The sequence below is a fragment of the Cynoglossus semilaevis genome, chromosome 14, assembly GCF_000523025.1.
Source record: "Cynoglossus semilaevis isolate Cse_v1.0 chromosome 14, Cse_v1.0, whole genome shotgun sequence".
Classification (NCBI taxonomy): domain Eukaryota; kingdom Metazoa; phylum Chordata; class Actinopteri; order Pleuronectiformes; family Cynoglossidae; genus Cynoglossus; species Cynoglossus semilaevis.
The window spans coordinates 22,424,947-22,441,423 of NC_024320.1; the positions used below are offsets into that span (position 1 = coordinate 22,424,947).

Here is a 16,477-nt window from a genome sequence, read left to right on the forward strand (position 1 = left end):
GGTCATCATCTGCGTTTGGTTTCACAGGCTCGTGAAGTCGACTCTCTGCAGCCACGTCCTCTCGGTGTTTGTTGAATTTGTCCACGGACCGCGCGTCCTTGGAGCGTTTGGTTCGCATCACCTCGCTGGCCTGGGTCTTACTGGTGGAGTTGATTTCAAAGATAGTCTGGAAGAAGAAGATGTTTCTTTTGTTTGTTTATTTTTTGGAATTTTTTTTTTTCAAAATTCATCAAGCGGGCCGGACCGAACATCTTAGTGGGCGGGTTTTGGCCCACAGACCATAAGTTTGACAACCCCTGTCTGCATGGACCGTAACTCACCGATTTGGCTTTGTAGCCCTTGATGGCGTCGACTATTTGAAGGTGCTGCAGTTCCACCTGATCTAAAGCCGACCCTGAAACAACAACAACTGTGTTAGCAGAAACCACCATCAGCAACAGCACCCCCTGCTGGTCATCCTCCCCCTAACTGACCTAATAAGGGATGAACAGCCATGGTGGACAGGTCTGTGTTCTTGACCCGTCTGATGGACTCTGGAGAAGGGTTGGGTCTGGACTTCAGGTACTGTTTGTAGGCGTTTTCCGACACCCGTTGGAGGTTAAGCAGGTCCAGGGAGTTCTCGTGCAACGTGACGAGATGAGAGCCTTCGTCGTCCAGGACGCTCTGAGGGACGCGGCCAAACACGCCGTCGGAATCTAGGGAACAGAGAGACAGGGCCCGTCGAACATACAGAACATTTTTTAGGTGAAGGGTTCGATTCCCCCAGGTGATGATGGGTCAAGTTTTTTTCACCGCCCTCTACCTCTTGTGTGTTCTGGCGTAGCAAACTGAACGGGTCTTCCAAGGAAGAGGTGAAGGTCATAAACAAGTGCCATCTCGTCTGGACAAACCAAACTGTAGGTGACGCCACTGCGACCGGCACGTCCCACACGACCTTACAGGGAAAACAGATAAATGTGTTTTATATTTAACAAAATGATTTAGTTGGCAGTTAAGATCGCACCCCCTTCCTCATGATTTAGGAGTACGTGGAATCAAACCCCAAACCTTTTATACACCAGGCAGCAATCTAACCTACCATACCTCTTCAAGACGCTCTGAGGGACGCGGCCAAACACGCCGTCGGAATCTAGGGAACAGAGAGACAGGGCCCGTCGAACATACAGAACATTTTTTAGGTGAAGGGTTCGATTCCCCCAGGTGATGATGGGTCAAGTTTTTTTCACCGCCCTCTACCTCTTGTGTGTTCTGGCGTAGCGAACTGAACGGGTCTTCCAAGGAAGAGGTGAAGGTCATAAACAAGTGCCATCTCGTCTGGACAAACCAAACTGTAGGTGACGCCACTGCGACCGGCACGTCCCACACGACCTTACAGGGAAAACAGATAAATGTGTTTTATATTTAACAAAATGATTTAGTTGGCAGTTAAGATCGCACCCCCTTCCTCATGATTTAGGAGTACGTGGAATCAAACCCCAAACCTTTTATACACCAGGCAGCAATCTAACCTACCATACCTCTTCAAACCCCACTTCTTTATTCTAAAAAAAAATCCAAAACGTTCCATTTACAGACACTCACCAACTCTGTGCAGGAACAGCTTGGGCTTGGATGGGAAGTTGTAGTTGATGACATTGTCCAGCAGGGGGATGTCTATACCACGGGCTGCCACGTCAGTCACAATCAGCACCATGGCTTTCCGATGCACGAACTTCCCGATGTTGATCTTCCTGGCGGTCTGGTCCAGGGCGCTGTAGATGTAGGCACACTCCAGGCCCTCTGAGGAGATCAGCTGCAGGTCAGAAGGAAAAACACAAAGTTTTCAGGCTGACGCTTCGGTGCGCGGCGTCGGTCACCTGTCGTTTCCATCTCACCTCCTTCAGGTATTCTACGTGATGTTTGGTGGCTGCAAACACCACCGTCTGCTCCTGAGGCTTCACCACGTTCCTCAGGAGGTGCAGCAGCATCGCCGGCTTGTTGTCCACACGCAGGTGGAAAAACGACAACTGGGGGAAAAAACAAGACGTGTTTTTTTTTTTTAAACATGAGCTGCACAAAGACAGAGCAGGAGAATATGATCCACGGATGAGAGGGTTCGATTTCACAGGTCAAATTCTAATTTGAGCTTTTTTTAGTTTCCAAACGATGTGAGAAAAACAGAGATTTTAGTCATGTTATTTTAATATAGCTTTTTTTAGTTTCCAAACGATGTGAAAAAAACACAGATTTTAGACATGTTAATTTAATATGTCATTTGGTAACATATTTTCATAACGTTTAAATTACAAAAAAAAATTAATTGCCAATTTTCTTTGATGAAGTTAGTAGTTTTTTCTCCAAGTACGTTATGTGATATGTCTTAAATCAAATATTACGAAGATTGTGCAACGAATTGGTCAAATTAATGAATTAAAATTGTATTTTTTATTATGCTTTAAGTACATTTTGTATTTTATTTTACATTATTAAAATACGGTTCTTCACTTTTTCATCGCTTCAAAACCACTCTTGGTTACGTTCTTTTTAAATGGCTTTTTTTGTTTACATTTAAAAAAATATTTTATCCAATTTATTGCATAATTTTGTGCACGATTAACTTACAAATTAATCACACATTTTTTTATCTGTTCTAAAACGTGGAGAATATTAATACTGTTTACTAGATTAACTGTACTAAGAACATAAACTCCAATCAACAGCCTCTGTCACATGATGTCATACCATTTACCTTAATTAGGTCACTGAGTTTAGAATCCACATCCAAACGGATCAGCACCGGTTCAGTCAGACCTGGAAAATCACAAAGTCATTTTGGAACCTTGAGTTTATGAAGAAAAAAAAAATGATTCCAAACTTTGAGTCATCACAGAAACAGTGATCAAACAGTACCGGCTCGGGCGAACTCCACCAGTAACTTGGGCAGCGTGGCCGAGAACAGCAGCGTCTGTCTGCTGTCTGGGAGTCTGCGGATGATTTCCTGAAGCTGTTCAGCGAAACCCATTTCAAAAAGCCTGTGTGGAGAAGGAACACGTGTTGACAGATGTACGCTGGTAAATTTTTAACAGTTGTAAAAATACAAACGCGGTGTTCGTGTTCTCACCTGTCAGCCTCGTCAAACACCACGTACTCCACATTTTGCAGCTTCAAGTTCATCTCCTGCACGACGTGCATCAGACGACCGGGCGTTCCGATGATTCTGTGGGACGAGCAGACGTCGGGATTATTAGTCACGGTAGTACAGTTCCAACGCAGATAGGGGGCAGTCAGAAATGAAAACACTCACATGTCTGGGTTTTCATGCAGAGCAGCAAACTGGTCTTCCATTCTGGAGCAGAACAGAACAGATGATTTTTGTTTAATTTAAATCCATTATGAAGGTATAGAACGTGAACACGGCTCAGGAGTCTCGTACCTGTCTCCGCCCAGGATCAGTGCAGTCTTGAGGCCCGTGAACCTTCCCAACTACACAACACCACACAGACAAAGAATTTAGAACCAAATATTCAAAAATTGGTGGTTTACAATGTGTTAGTGTTAGGGTGATTTCACAACACCACACAGACAAAGAATTTAGTTTAACCAAATATTCAAAAATTGGTGGTTTTCAATGTGTTAGTGTTAGGGTGACTCGTTTCCTCTGGGGGGCGCCAGAGGATTTAAAGAATCGTGCAATATGGAGAAAAATAAATAGGGGTGTGAAAATATGGAACAAAAAAAAAAAAAAAAGAACAGGAGCTTCTTTCCTCCTCAGACTGACCTCTTTTGTGAACCTCATGGTCTGTAAGGCCAACTCTCTTGTGGGGGTCAAGATGAGGGCCCTGGCTCCTGTTTGGGCTTGAGGGGCCTTCAGCTTCTCAAACATGGGAACCAAGAAGGCGGCCGTCTTACCGCTGCCCGTGCGGGCCATGGCCACTATGTCCTTCCCATCTAAAATGACTGGAATGGTCTGAAGGAGGAGAGAGGAGAATCAGGCATCAAACACTGACCCTTCTGCAGTAGTGCTGTTAGATGGTTGTACCGCTAGGTACGAATGACTCACTTTTCTTTGGATGGGAGTGGGAACGTTGTAACCTTTTTTCATGACTCCTTTGTAAACAGGAAAACTGAGACCTAGAATGACATGGAACAGAGTGAGGAACATCAGTATATATTGGTCATCAGTGTTGAGTTTTATTACTTTTTATTGGATTTTATTTTCCAATTGTGAAAAACAAACAATTTTGTAATCAATGCAAACATCACATTTTTAAGCAAAATTTAATGGTAAACCTGGTAAAATGAAAAAAAAAAAAACACTTTACAAAAGGTTTTGATCAAACTTCATCTGTTTTGTTCTATTTTCCTAAAACTGACTGAACACTTGATATCAGTCCTCAGATGAGACAAATCAGTGACTCCAGAATTCTACAAAGAAGGGAATTCTCTGATATACGATAGTGAAAAATATAAAAAATAAATAATAAAATAATATTGTTTTTTGTATTTAAACTTTTAACCTACACTTTGAGTATTTTCATGTTATTTTCACAGTAAAAAAACATACACAAGGAAATGAAGAACTAATTGAGCGACAGACTACTGTCTCAGTCTCTTTTCTGCCTCTTACCCATGGACTGGAAACCTCCAGACTTCTTCTTCTTCTTGTTCTGGGCTCTGACCAGTTTCCTGGTGTCCGGCTCCACATCGGACAGACAGTCTGACGCGGCAGGGAACTGCGGCAGCTTCTTACAAGCCTGAGAAAGGACCAGGAAAAAAAAACACAGCACAAGACTGAATGAAAAAACACAAAAAAATAAGAATATCTAAATTTAACCAATCGTAGTAAATACTAAATATGTTATATTTGATGATGTCAATTTTAAGGTTGTTGTTGAGAAAAGTTAAGAAAAAATGTAGCCTTTATAGGAATTTTGTGCCATTTGATTTTCTAAAAAGGTAAAAGTGGTTTTACAATTATTTAAAAATAAATTAAGATATTAACAATCTGATAATCTGAAGAAAAATGTGGACATAAATTACATGTTTACATTGGGGATTTACTGGCAGTAAATACATTTTGGAGTAGTTTAATGTTTAAATAATTAACAAATATCTATGACGACAAAGTCTATAAAGCCTAAACAGAACATATTAAATTTATTTTATTACAACCACAGGGGATACCGTGAAAATCTGAGAGCGATAGAGGATTTAGTTTGAGTTAGGCCTTTGTATATATTTATAGTTTTAAAGAAATCATAAATTATTTCGTAAATAATGGGAAAACATTTCAGGGGGCATCCGGATTTGAACCGGAGACCTCTTGATCTGCAGTCAAATGCTCTACCACTGAGCTATACCCCCAGACGCTATCACAGGCACGAGCTGTACATTTCCCAACGGAAAAATACGCTAGTTCTTCCGTAGACTACGTTCAGGTGTATTACTGCGTCACGAATGTTTTACTACATTGTTCCGAGTGTTTACATGTTCTTACAGAATCATCGTCTTTGATTTCGGCAGCAACCTCGAACTCTCCGCTGTCAGAGTCCGCCTCATACTCTCTGTTCGCCGAATGTCTCTTCTTCTTTGTAAACTTCTTCTTTCTCTGGGCCATGGTGAACCGTTAAAGTTCCCTCGAACCGGAGCTCGGTCACTTTTCCTGTGTAGGTTTTTCACGAATAAAACAAAGTATTCCGAAATTCTCAGCACACAACAACACGACAGGCAGACATGTTGGAAAACACGTGTGAGAGGATTCTTCCTCCTTTCTTTCCGTTTTCTCGTGGTGGATGTTTTGGGGCCTGTGCTCGACACTGCCACCTATTGTTGTGGAGTTTTACTACACGGTTTAAAGCAGCAGACAAAATTGGTTTGTCTCTTGTACTGTATATACTGTATTTTGCAAAAAATAAGGAAACTAACATTTTTAGAAACAGTTTAAGGTATAAAACTTAAAGGAAACAAATAATAAATAATTATTAAAAAACAATAACACAGAAACAGGTCTACAAGATTAAATTGTAAAAGATTTATTAATTTTATTATTTATTAGTAAATCTTAGTAAAATATTAATAAATCCAATACATTTATTAAATATATATTTTTAAGTATTAGACATGAAATATATAATTTATATTATTTAAATAATATTATATAAATAATAATATTATATAAATCATTTAAAAGTAAAAGGTGAAATCTATGACATTAATGTTACAAATAATAAATCGAAAATATCTGATGAACTGTGCAATAGATAAGGAAAAAACATTAAGGTTTTTTGGTCAATTATTTAAATTGTACACTTGAGATTATGAAATAATTACTCCTGACTATTAGCATTTTAAGATAGCTAATAGTTAGTGTCAAATATAGCAGTCAAACGTTAAAATTAGTGGTAACACAACTGCAGGAGACCAAAAACGTACAACAAAACGAAACACTGTGTTCAGTTCTGTGAATCAACTCTTTCATACACAGTAATGTGTGTGTCAAGTTCCCACAGTGAAAACATGATCCTACATCTCTGCTTCATCTTCGCTTCATGCAGCTCGGGGAAATTGGCTCAACTTATTATTCATGAGAGAGAGCTTTAAATGCCTGAGCGCTGATGTGTATCACGGACTGACGACATGTGGAAGGCAACAGAGAAACTGTTTAGATCAGTGCTGTTGGCCATGTAGCTAAACAACAACACGCTGCGTACAAAAACCTCCCACAGCTGTGTCATCGGTTTTACCCTGTATAATAATTAATAATCTGGAAACAATAGGCTTCACTCTGAGAGAAAACAACATCGATGATGGTGGAGTGCAGTAATAATTCTAATTTAAATCTAAATTTAGGCAGTGGTTGAATTTGATTTAATCTCATTTGTGTTCATTTTTAAATACATAGTCACAGATTTTAATGTCAGGCTCGATGGGATTTTCTACAAAAGCCCCAAAAACCCAATCAGTGCTGTGACTGATGTGCTGAAGAAAATCAGATAATCCTTCAAATGCTGCTCTGGTTCTGCAGTACTTTTTGGTGGTTAACTAGTTCCACCATATTTACTTTATTTGTCAGTACAGCTCACAGAGCGGAGCTATTTAGCTAGAAGGTCTATGGATCGCCGCTAGCAAGGATACAGCTCATCAACCAAAGTAAAGTAGATGAAAATATTTGACTTCACGTAAATCGGTGTCCTTCATAGAAAACAACGGAAACTAAAAAACATTCATATTATTCCCACTTAGCAACTTAGCTCTCTGGGCTAAACAGTTCCTGCTACAATACGCGTGAGTGTGCGTGGTGGAAGAGACACACACAGTGACAGGGACATCAGGCCTCGGGGTCACAGGCTGATCCTGAAGTAACTTCAGTGTTAAACTCTGTGACCACTGCAGCAGAAAGTTACTCAACCCGTGGCGACACCCAAGGCCACTGGCCACATGAGTCACACTCTGCCGCACATCGGAGACCAGGTCTCTTAAAGGGGACACATTATTCTACTTTTCTGCAAAATGAATACTGTTCCCTGATGTCTAACTGAAGTGTGAGGGACATGCTTTTGGTCAGAGGACCCAGGCATTGAACAGCCCTGTTCTGATTGGTTGGTTCCTGTGTTTTTACCTTTAGATGGTAATGAGTCACTCTCATTACTTGCCCACCTTATCAGGTTAAGAAACTCTGCTGCATGATCTTTATTAAATGCTTTTTAAGCTCCTGAGGGCCATACAAACATGACTAAGAGGGCCACAGTTTGACACATGAAATCCAAGTAGTTGTCGAAACTGGCAGTTAAGGAGCCGACAGACAGACCAGAGATACGAGAAAATATGAGTACAATCCCTGATGAAGTTTTTTTCATTTTTTCTTGATACCGTTAAGCTGACACTGCAGAATTATTTTAGCTCGCACGGGTAAAACAGGGACAGGGCCATATGTGACCTTTCACATATATACAGCCAATTTGCAGAAGCCGTGCACAGAATTGGCAGGCGAACTTAATTTGGTCTTAATTCTTTTCTGCCTACTTTGCACAGTCACATGATACATCTTAATAAAGGCCAGTAAACAGTTATGATAACGAAGGTATTGGAGGGATTTCAATAGTAAAAAAAAAAGACTGAAGGAAGAATGAAAATAGTGCTGATACTGAGATAGTGAAAACAACTCTCACAAAAGTTCCTGTAGTTTGGTCAGAACGTAACGCAGCTCTACGTTTGACAAACTGGCCGACGCCTGAGAGACGTGTCCTGTTTAAGTTAGTAGAACTGCACCCACGGATGTCGGAGCTGGAATGCTGCCATCTACTGACTTTCACTTTCATATACAGCTGTTTTGCCCCCAAAACTATTTTTAGGTCACACATCATTTGGCGAAACCCAGGCATTTTGTTATTGGATTTTCATTATTGGTGAAAAAAAAAGCGATAGCGATTCTTACAGATATTACATAATTATGCTAATATCGGTCGGTCGATATTATCAGACATCCCTAACTAGAACGCAAGTGGCCGTACAGCTGATGACAGCTTTTGCCGTCTTCCTCCAGGGGGCACAAGAATCACAGGAGCGTCATGTCAGCTGCCCCAGTTTTTTTACACATATAAAATGCATGGAATCATGATGTAAACAGGAATGAAGCAAAAGAAAAAAATTTTTTTTTTGAAGAGCTCACAGTTCCACAACTGAAGCTAAGCGTTCTTCTGCTGTATAAGGAGAATCCAGCTTTGCACACCTTTCAGGGTAAAACTGCAGAGGCACGTACATTCAGTCAATGACTTCATATTCTGGCTGCTAAACTGCAGTTTTGCTTCGCAGCTCCGGCAGTTAATCTGACAAGTGTCAGCATTAAAAATCATAATCATGTGACATGTGACAGATGTGCTGAAAAAAAATGACCCCTTGTGGAAAAAACAACAAAAAAAAACATCCGAGCGGTCTAACTGAGATGGAGTCGAAGTCTTTTTGTGTTTGATTTGTTTGTTGGTGTATTATTAATGATACAGCTGTGTGTGTGTGTGTTCCACATGTGGTCCGATGATCTGCGTCCAGACTCAGCTGGATTAGCGCTCATTACGCGGCAGAAGGCCCGCTGGGCCGTGGCTAATGAGACTTAATGGCTATTTTTCAGTCTCATCTCCTGACAGACGCCCGGACTGAAGCCCCGCAGAGCAGAATTAACTTTTCATGTGTTTCCTCCTCACATTCCTGTTGTCTTCATTTCCCTCGTTCGCCTCAGGCTCGCTGTTTCTTCTTCTTCTTCTTCTGCTGGTGTCTTAATTACAGTTCCATCAAAGTATTTAAGCCGGCGTCGCCTGTCGCTGTCACTCTTCGTAATATTTCTTGAGGCAGTGTATTTAGAGCAGCCATTGTGTGTCATGAGATCAGTCAGTTCACCAAAGACTCACTGTCACCATAACAACTGAGGATGGACTTTCTTCTTCTAAACCAGTGGTTCTCAATTATTTTCTGTCATGGGGGGGGGGGCGCAAATGAACAAATTATGTGGGGGGAAAAAAAAATTAGAAAAGTGAAAATGAGCCGAGTTGTGACTGCAGTAGTATGCAGTAGTTGTATACTGTATGTGTATTCCTAGTACAGTAGTACTTCTGGGGACTTTTTTTTAGAAAATTCTGTTACTGTGGAGACAACGTGTCCTTATGGGAACATTTTGAGGTTCCCCACTGAACGAGAGGGCGAGAAGATTTAATCTGGAGATAAGATTAGGATTAAAGTGAGATTAGAGTGAGGGTATGGATTAAGATTAGGAATATATTAATGAATATTCTGGGGACGGAGAATGGGCTAGAGAACGCAAGAGACAGAGAGAGAGAGAGGAAGAGAGAGAGAGAGAGCACATACCAATGCATTGTTATTGATCACTGGAAAACAGATTAGAGTTGATGTTGGGCTAATGGGCTAGAGAACGCAAGAGACAGAGAGAGAGAGAGGAAGAGAGAGAGAGAGAGCACATACCAATGCATTGTTATTGATCACTGGAAAACAGATTAGATTTAAATATATATATGTATATATATATATATATAAACTATATATGTAAATATATATAATATATATTTACATATATATAAACCTATGAGTTCTTATTGTTGACAGGAAAACAGATATTTAAATGTATATAAAGTATATATCCATATATAGTTTATATATATATATAAACATATATAAAACATATATGTTTATAGAACACAACTGAGAGAGTATAAGGGATAGTAACAATACATTCATTCTGTACAACAACAGTGACTGAAGATGAAGATGAAGACAAAGCTTCTGTGGATGGACATTAACACCATCAAGGGAAAAACAATGACTCTTTGTTGATTTGACAGCTAACTGGTAGATAATTTACAGATAAAAATATGAGGGTAAAGATGAATTTATATTTAGGTACAAGTATATATATATATTTATTTTTATTTTTTTTTAAGGAAATAATTGCAGTGGTTGTAAATGGAAGAGCTGAGCTGGGAAAGGTTCAACTGGATGCATCCCAGGGATGCATTGGTCTGGAGCTGGCATTGAGACCCTGACCTTTTCGGCCCACTGCACACACTCGCCTTCCTCAGAGCATTTTATTTATTTATTTTTATAAAATGCTGAGTTGAAAATAAAGTCAAGACTCAAAAACGAAAAAAGTGGTACAGATGAGGGCGAACGGTGGAAAAGTGGATTAAAAAAGAGAGGTCTGAAGTATTTTTAGCACCAAGTGTTTTCAGGACAATTTGTTTCACTTTCACTCAGCACAAGTCAAGCCTGGAAATGAAAGAAGTCTCATCCTCTCCACCGCTCGGAGACGGGGAAGGAGCTTATTTAGCAAAACGTCAAACTGTTCCATTAGGCTGCAGTTTGCACTGCACTGCTCACACACACACAGAGAGAGAGAGAGAGAGAGAGAGAGAGAGTCCACATGACACTTTCCACCTTCCATATGTTCATCACACTGATCGTACACAGCTGGCTTTTCTTTGGTTCTCTTCTTGCTTTTCCTTTCACACAAACACACACACACACTCACGCTCGTAGATGAAATGACTCATGAGGAAGAGCATGGAAGTGGAAGAACACACACACACACACACACACACACAGCTGCACACCCTTACAAATAAAGAGCGATGCACAGATGTGTGTGTGTGTGTGTGTGCAGGAACGTGAGGGAGTGAAGGCCAGGTTTCTGCTCCGTTTGTCTCATAAATGAGCGCTAATGACTGAGTGGAAGAATGGAAGAGTGGAAGAATCTGCACTTGCCTCCGTAAATATATGTCCTCATGTGAATGAGAGCGATCAGCGGCAGTGTGTATTTATCAGACCGGACCATATGTTACTCAGGGGCTGAGTGGGAATAAGAGCTCAGCACAAAGCCCTGCCTCATCCTCCGGCATTACACCGACTAACAAAGGATTTACTCTTAAATTCTTGATTAGATGGAATTTTCTCCCCGGTGTGTGTGTGTGTGTGTGTGTGTGTGTGTGTAAAAACCACAGTCAGGTCAGAACATGAGTTGTGGTCCTGATAAATCCAACGTTAGTTTTGCCAAATACTCTACTCCAGGTATGATTGGTGCTAAAATGACGGTGTGTGTGTGTGTGTGTACCACAGCTGTTCCCAAACTTTTTGGCCCCCCCCCCCCCCCCCACACACACACACACACCCCCAACCTATATCCCAGTTGGGTTGATGCATTCACAATTCCACAAACCCCATTATACACAAGTTTTTTCATAATGGGAGCTTGTTTAATCGTGCTTAAATAACCAGAATACACACACATATATGGAAATATATATATATATATGTGTGTGTGAGTTTTATAAAGAACTTCATCTTCTGACAACGACTTTTCAACAATTACCCCAGGGTGGGATCAATAAAGGCTAATCTAATCTAATCTAATCTAATCTAATCTAATCTAATCTAATCTAATCTAATCTAATCTAATCTAATCTAATCTAATCTAATCTAATCTAATCTAATCTAATCTAATAACTCCATATATCTATTTTTTAACGACACATGTTCACTATCAATAAGAAACAGCTGCATATATCGGTATTGGTTAACATCGGAATCGGGAATTCGGTGCTTGGACAATATCGGTCATATCGGATATCAGCAAACAGTTGATATCAGACTTCTCTAATCCAACCTGAACGTTCCGGTCAGATTATAATAATAATTCCAACGTTTTTTTCTGGAGAGGACCAGTGTTTCCCAAACGTTTTTTTCTGGAGACCATATTTTAAAAGTCATAAACCTTCGTGACCCAAGTCAATAGACATTATTTGTAAACTCCTGGAAAACATAATGCGAGACGACCCCCCCAAAAAAATCTCTTGCGACCCAACTGAGGGCCGCGACCCAGTCTTTGGGAAACAATGCGCTAGACTATGGAACCACAATATCTTTAATATCGGCTGGATCGGAGGCCAGTCCGTGAGAGGTTCTGCTGCGGTGAGGTCAGAACGTCGGTGTGGGAGGACCCTGCGGTACCAGGGGTACTGGATGGGGATGTCCATGGTCCGACTGCAGGAGAGGTCAAAGTGAATCTGAGGTCTGGTTAGCTGTCGCTGCAGCTCATTTATAGGCCTTACCAAACCTTCTGACCTGTGCCGTCTCCATCCACGTCCCCCGTCCCCCCCCCCCCCCCCCCGAACCTCCCCCCCCCCACTGCCGTGCCATCCAATTTCGTGCAGGGGCTTTTAACACATTGTGATCAGACTATTATTAGAAGCGATGGATTATCAATCAGGAATTAATCCCAATTGAGGTGTTTTGCACTGACTGCACCACGCTCCCTGACCTGACACCGTTTGTTTTCATCTTTATAATGAAAGAGAAAAAAAAAAGTGTCGTACAACCCTGGGGAGTTGACATGACGGATGCTTTTTTTTTTTTTTTTTTAATGTTAATTCTGTCTTTAAACCACTTTATCCAGCAGCTTCTGCTCTTCCTCCTGAGGAAGACTTTTTTTTTTGCTCATTTATTTTCCTCCTCCCCCCGGTCTCTGTGCCTGAGTGGCTGCTGAGCTGACTGACTGTCTGGATGGTTGGCTCCCTCTCCACTGGACGCTCTCTGGCAGTTCATTTACACACTGCCAGTGCTTCACTGAGACTGCGGTGGAGAGAGGGAGTGAGTTAGGATTGCGGAAGCTTTGGAAAAGTGGAATCTCTGCGGGGTTTTTTTTTTTTGTTCTTCTTCTCTTCTGTCTTGCTGGAAATATTTGACGTGAGCAGAGAAAAAAAAAACCTCTGACTTTCATTTCTCCCGCAACAACTTCTGATCATCACTGCTGTGTTTCATCCATGACTTTACATACCTGGCTGGTGTATGGGCTTGGATTTATCTTGGTTTCTGCATTGTGCTTGGCACAGGGTAAGGATGACTGTATTTTATCTGAACTGAAGTAAATGAAGGCTATGACTAAGCACGCCTGTATTTTTTAAACATTACAGTCTTTGCTTGCAGCAGCCTTTTTGCAGGCAAAGTAATCAATAATAAATGTGCAGTAAGACAAGTAGTATAATGTGTGAACTGCAGTGAATACACACACACACACACAAAAGAAGAAGAAAATACAGTAAAGTCGGAACTTAAGGGATTAAGAGGAGAGGGAGTGAGAGTCACAGATCAACCCTGAAGAATGGACGTTATTATAACGAATGACTGGGTTGAAAAGTGACTCAAATTAACAGTGCCTTTGTTCTGAGTGTAATTGACCTGGGAGTTCAGATCTATATCACTCCTCACAGTAGGCAATATCAATAGGAGGAGGAACCAACTATTCCTACAACAGAGCAATAATGATGGACCTGACTCTGTCCAACCTTTGTTTTTGCATAAAAGTGTGTCTAAAGGTTGGACTGTTTGACTCGCTGTATTCTGAGTCAGATCAACTCTGATCCCAGCTGCACACAAAAAGGTGAAGGAAGCTCTGGGGGGCAGATTATTGATGAGGCAATAAGGCAACAGTCACAGGGGCAACAGAAGGCAACAAGGCGCATGAGCAACAAATTCAGTGAAATCCTGCTTCATTGTCATTACAGCCCTTAAATGTTATTTTTTTAAAGCTGAGACGCTGATTTTTAGACTCCAATATGTGTGGTTTACATCAGTGTTTCTGAAATAATGGGACGTGGACCAAATGTGGGTCACGATGGGTCTCGTGACAACACTGTTGTATTTAGCTGTGTTTATATGTAGATAATGATCTTTAATCCAATAATCACCTTTTGAATTCAAATTTACGATGTCACAATTTACGTAACCACAAAAAATAAATTAGATTAAATCAGATCGTGATCCAAACACTTGTATCAAGCAGTGGGAATTAACTATTTTAAAGGTGCGGTGTAATTAGATTCTCAGGAGGATTTTATTTATGCTACAGTGTGAAGCATAATCTAAATAACAAAACAGTACCGTTACGATGAGAACACACGTGAATGTGACGCAAACAGTGGTACAATTGGTGATAGTTCCATGTAATAGACACAGGTCCTAGGAGTTGTAATAGTTCCATGTAATAGACACAGGTCCTGGGAGTTGTATATATATCATGCTAACAAATATCATGCTATCATGCTAACATGCTGTCACGTCAACCAATCAGCTTCTAAATGTAGTCATTTTACTGCTGCATTACCAATTTCACAATGTCCAGGGTCTGTTTCTTTAAATGTGGAAAGTTCTTTGAGTTTCTATATACAGCTAGCATTAGCATTAGCCTAAGTTGAACTGTCAGGTTTGTGTTGGGCCCTGTGTTTTTCTCTCTTTTCTTTAAGTCTCATTTTAGTTAATTTTAAGTCAATAAAAATATGATGTTTTTTTTGTCACAAGTTATAAGACACATACGCTTTTTTCCAATTATTAATTAGCCTCGATACTTGATGAGTGTAATCGATACTCGGTTGAACCTTGTGTGGGTATCGATATATCAATACAACAGAATCAATAATCCCAGCACTACAGATGACATTACATTTAAAAATTATTTTTAGCTACATGTCCTAGCATTAGCATAAGGACGTAGTCGGTCGTGTCGGTGTTGTGTTTATGTTGTTCAGTGAATTTAAGTGCCATTGAAAAAAAATACTATAAAAGACCCAATTCTACTTTAATTAAATGATACTTATTTGTTTTTTTTAAATTAACCACAACAGTAACACAGCTGTCAATGAGCTCAGTGACATAACTGACCAGGGATTAACTGTTATTTTGATGGGTGTGAATGAGGCCCCAGTTACCCATTAGGCAGCATCAGCATTGATTGTACTGTTAATCAATAAAACGGTGGAAAGCAGTGAAGTCTGTGAACGAAACGACACATCCTGTCGTTTCGTTCACATGGTCACATGGTCGTTCATATGGTCATTCATATGAATGGGTTTGTTTTTGATCAACAGAAACAAACCATGAACAGGTCACCGTATTATTTTAAAATACAACCTTCAGACGTAATTTACATCTGAAATCATGATAAATGACAATCTATCGTCGGTGGAATTTATATCTAATATGTCCTCATTACGTTGACAAATAGTCATGTCAACATGCAGCGTGTAACAGCATCGAACAGCCTTTATTTAATGAGGTTGTTCACTGTGTAAATACCATCAACATCATTTCCATTCTGCACTGAATCATTTACAGCATAACGAAGGACTCTGGTTGTAGATAAAGCTGAAATAAACCTCCCATGTTCACTGGGCAGGTTAAAATAAAGGACGACTAGTCGTGTACCAGGTGATAACTACGGTACACGTGTCCTGAAGGTTGTTACGTCTCTGTCCCAGCAGGAGTTCACACTGATTCGAGAGATTTCTAAAGTGATTTTTGTAAGAGCATTTGCCAGGGATTAGTTGAAATCACAGCTTTCGGTGAGATATTTACCACAGGAGACACACTCCACACTTCCACTGCACTCAGAGTGAGTCCACGGGCGTGCAAATGAAGAGAGAGAGAGAGGATTGGTTTCAGTTGAAGCTGATCTTCTGCTGTGTGTGTGTGTGTGTGTGGTTAGAGGTAGGGCACAGGTGTGTGAGGTGACTGAATTTACAGATAATCCCTTTGAGCCCAGGTGGATTTGTTCTGTTTGGGCTTAACCTTCTTTACTTAACTGGTCTTAGTGCAGTGTACGGACGGAGGGATTAACAGAGGAGCAGAGATAAGAGAATTCCTCGGTGCATTCTGTTTACGCATTTAAAATTCTTTCGTTTATATCGTGTGCGCGATCCGATGTGCAATGAAAAGATGGCTGCAAGAACGAGAGAGAGAGAAAGTTTACAATGTGACACACACGGTTTGAATACTTCAGAAGATGGAGGGGTGAGTCGGAGGTGGCGGAGTCGAAGATGAAATTATTTTAGTGAGTGTAATGGAGAGGATTAGGGCGTTATCCCAACAGAATGACAGCTAAAGTTGAACAGTTTGGAAACGAAGCTAATTAGGACGAGTCAAGATGATTTGGACAGTGGACACTGTG

The 16,477-nt window shown here is 40.6% G+C and overlaps 1 protein-coding gene and 1 non-coding gene across 3 annotated transcripts in view; both read right to left on the reverse strand.

Annotated features, from left to right (window-relative positions):
* ddx54 (DEAD (Asp-Glu-Ala-Asp) box polypeptide 54) overlaps window positions 1-5,761 on the reverse strand; it is a 10,162-nt gene extending 4,401 nt beyond the window's left edge. Inside the window, exons 1-15 of one of the 2 annotated variants that reach the window (XM_025062538.1) lie at window positions 5,477-5,761; window positions 4,607-4,733; window positions 4,040-4,110; window positions 3,758-3,946; window positions 3,413-3,462; window positions 3,284-3,325; window positions 3,101-3,196; window positions 2,890-3,011; window positions 2,729-2,790; window positions 1,875-2,006; window positions 1,582-1,792; window positions 1,237-1,368; window positions 474-695; window positions 321-394; window positions 19-166 (exon numbers count right to left, since the gene is read on the reverse strand). In XM_025062538.1, the coding sequence (XP_024918306.1) occupies window positions 19-166; window positions 321-394; window positions 474-695; window positions 1,237-1,368; window positions 1,582-1,792; window positions 1,875-2,006; window positions 2,729-2,790; window positions 2,890-3,011; window positions 3,101-3,196; window positions 3,284-3,325; window positions 3,413-3,462; window positions 3,758-3,946; window positions 4,040-4,110; window positions 4,607-4,733; window positions 5,477-5,596 (1,798 nt within the window). In that variant the 5' untranslated portion in view covers window positions 5,597-5,761. Of the gene's footprint in view, window positions 1-9; window positions 167-320; window positions 395-473; window positions 696-1,236; window positions 1,369-1,581; window positions 1,793-1,874; window positions 2,007-2,728; window positions 2,791-2,889; window positions 3,012-3,100; window positions 3,197-3,283; window positions 3,326-3,412; window positions 3,463-3,757; window positions 3,947-4,039; window positions 4,111-4,606; window positions 4,734-5,476 lie in introns of both variants that reach the window. The other variant, XM_008325918.3, reaches the window with a different exon arrangement.
* trnac-gca (transfer RNA cysteine (anticodon GCA)) lies at window positions 5,272-5,343 on the reverse strand. Its single transcript has one exon. It is a non-coding gene; the product is annotated as a tRNA-Cys (tRNA).
* Window positions 5,762-16,477: the final 10,716 nt, after the last annotated feature.